Genomic DNA, 3209 nt, shown 5'->3' with positions numbered 1-3209 from the left:
ATAATTATTATTATCTTTATAAAATTGTGAACTCTATTATTATTATTCTACAATTGCAATTTACTTTCGTGGACCTGCCAAAGAATTGTCCAATTTTTACTATCCAATTCTTAACTTAAGCACACTGGCCACTCTTGAAACGTGTGATAAATTACAAACACAACACAAAGGTTACCTGGATATCATCCGGTCTTTTCCTTATAGGCTGGGACAGTTTTCTGGATGGAGAGTCATTTCTGATCAAAGAGAGCAAATGTTAGACAATGAGGAAATGATGGAGGATGCAAAGCACATTGGGACAATGGAGGAATAACAGACAGTTTACGTACGAAGAGTCATCTTTTCTACTTCTTATTTTGAGCACCAGGACTGTTATAGTGATGCCCATGAGCACTCCAGCAGCCAGTAACAAAGCGATTACACTGATGACATCACCTGTAGCGATCTGCGGTAGAGGCTTTTCTACAGAGAAAACACACATATCAATAAAAATTGACATGCAAAACACATTCCTTGGTCACAGTAGTTTTAGGTGTCATCAAGACTCGAGGTAAACGTACCGATGATGCTGACCTCCACAGAGCCCGATCTTGTCCCGATACTGTTGGTGGCATCGCACACATAGGTGCCCTGCAGGTCATATGTGACCGGCCCTCTAAGGGTCAGGACATTGTCTCGGATCTCAGCATTGCTTGGTATGGTGCCATTAATCCTGCAGAAAAGACAGAAGATAAAATAGAAGTGCACACAAATTGTGAAACCCAGAGTCTCTTCAATCATCATTTTGTCCATGTGAATCACTTTCATTTAAAGAGGCAGTGTGGCAAACATTTGCAACCTTTTTTTTCTTTTGTTTTTGCTCTATGCAAACAGGAGAGGCACAATTTCCACATAACATATATATATATATATAGAACAGAACAGAAAAAAGGTAGGAAAGCACAGGGTGTGATGTTTAATGCTTTAGGTGTGTATTTATTGGCATTTGAAACCGAAAAGTAGATATTTTGTTGAAGAATTAGCAAACAGAAGTCGCTGGGAAGGATATACTAAACCAGATTACCAGATCAGTTATATTTTTTAAGTGAATCTCAAATTGCAGAAACACTACAGGCTCCATGGTCCATTGTAAGTAGGTGGTCTCACTTTGAAAGTAAATTTGAGTGAAATACAAACAGCGTCGTACTTACACTCTCCACTGATACAGAGAGACGGCTGGGTTAGCATCTGCTTGGCAGCTCAGCTGAACATTCTCTCGGTTCAGGTACCAGTTTCCATCGTACCCATCCACCGAAACATCTGGCTCATCTGATACAAACACAAGAGAGAGTGAGCTTGTGTTAATAGTGTTAGCATTTTGCCTGTAAAGTTATGTGCTTATTTCTTAGAGTGAGAAACACTTACACTGAATATCGAGGGTGACGCTGTCAGTGAAGACTTCCTCATTGTAGGAGGTGACGCAGGTGAGCGTCTCCTTGTGTGTTTCTCTGCTGGGCACCAAAATGTAGTCACTTTGAACAGTGAATGTCCCGTCTGAGTTCCTGTACTCTCGGCTGGTCACTTCTCCTGGCACCCTCGTCTCCCACCTGCTCACATCAAAGAGGACTTGGGGTCATGACACAGAGAAACACTGATGCAGGCTGATTCGTGGATACATGAGATTAAAACAGCCTGGGCAGTTTTGTCACACATCAGTACACATGCTGCGGCAACGTTCAAGAGATAAAACACTTCTTGTCTTCCACTAAGGCACACATAAACACACACACACACACACCTGATGGTACCGGGTGGTTTTCCATTGGCAGAGATGCAGGTGGCCACTGGTGTCTTAAGATTGGATGAACGTGCCACCAACGTTGGTGTGGAGAGACTCATCTGAGTTGTTGGGCGAACTACGGGAAAGAAAAATACACACAATCTTTGAGTTAATGTAGCATTAGAATCTTTAATTTACAGACACACTCATTCTAAAACTCTCTAATTCAAACTTTATATCTTGTTAGTGGGCGGAGCAGTGGTGTAGTGGTTAGCACTGTCGTCTCACAGCAAGAGGGTCCCAGGTTCAGACCTTAGGCGGGGGGGGCCCAAAGACATGCAGGTCCGGTTAATTGGTGAATCTAAATTGCCTGTAGGTGTGAATGAGAGTGTGAAAGGTTGTCTGTCTCTATGTGTCAGTTCTACAATAGTCTGGCGACCTGTTCAGCATGTACCCCGCCTTCGGCCCATTGACAGCTGGGATAGGCTCCAGCCCCTACGCAACCCTTACGAGGACAAGCGGTTACGGACAATGAATGAAAGAATCTCGTTAGTTTAATCCTTTCTTCTTGTGCTGCTTTTAGACGCCTTTCACAAGTATTTAAACCTTTGAAACCGGAGAAAATTGGTGCGATTTCTTTCAAAAACATGAGCAAGGCAATTAGCAGCTTGGTAGGAAAGCTTTCACAAATTGTAAGAAATTAGTAGATTAAGATAATGATTTTTTTTTTAAAGCCATGGAAAAATATGTTAATAATAATCCTAATAAACATATTTAAAATCACATAATTATTATACATTCTAAGCAGGTTTTTCCAGGTAATTTTCATTGCTGTTTTGTTAGCCTTTTTTTTTTAAATTGTTTGATTTTATTTATTTATTTTTTCTAATTTTCAGGTAATTTCCTTGTACTTTTACTAATTTCTTGCTAATTATGGGTGATTTCTTCTTTCATTGTTCATTGCCTTCATCCCATGTGTTTGAAAGAAATCAATATAATTTCAAGGTTCAAGGGCTTGTAAGGGGCTGTCTTACCGTAGACGGTGAGGTTCACAGTGTTTTCTCGGTTCCCTGCCGGGAATGTGGTGTATTCACAGATGTAGGTGGACTCGTCAGAGAGGCGGAGCGAGGAGAAGGTGATGGTGGTGTCCTCCAGGGTTGGCATTCGCCGCCTCACTGCTGCATTCTTGAAGGTGACACGGTCCCTGTAGGGCGGGGCCACAGACACACCCAGGGAAGGATTGGCGATTGCCACGTTCTGCTTAGTGCCATTCACCAGCTTCTGCCATGTTACCTTATAAAAGAACAATGGAAGAAATGGAAGAAGTAATTAATGATGTGAGGTGTCAAAAAGCTGTGCTGTGAACCACAGACATCTGAAACAGTTGTAATAGTAATTGAATATTGAACAGAAAATGGTTTTAGCCTAGCAACATCACAGAAGGCATATA

The 3209-nt window shown here is 41.6% G+C and overlaps 1 protein-coding gene across 1 annotated transcript; it reads right to left on the bottom strand.

Moving 5' to 3' along the window:
- Positions 1 to 175: 175 nt before the first annotated feature.
- LOC121939933 (nectin-1-like) lies at positions 176 to 3052 on the bottom strand (the record flags this gene model as incomplete). Its single annotated transcript, XM_042482842.1, has 7 exons — positions 176 to 236; positions 330 to 462; positions 561 to 712; positions 1191 to 1308; positions 1405 to 1586; positions 1778 to 1895; positions 2794 to 3052. Coding segments are annotated over 7 exons (1023 nt in total), but the record flags the coding sequence as incomplete, so codon positions are not given.
- Between the last annotated feature and the right edge of the window lie 157 nt (positions 3053 to 3209).

The sequence above is a fragment of the Plectropomus leopardus genome, unplaced genomic scaffold (genome assembly GCF_008729295.1).
Source record: "Plectropomus leopardus isolate mb unplaced genomic scaffold, YSFRI_Pleo_2.0 unplaced_scaffold6759, whole genome shotgun sequence".
Taxonomy (NCBI): Eukaryota; Metazoa; Chordata; class Actinopteri; order Perciformes; family Serranidae; genus Plectropomus; species Plectropomus leopardus.
Note: the sequence above shows the minus strand (reverse complement) of the source record. Positions and strands in the feature narration are given on the sequence as shown.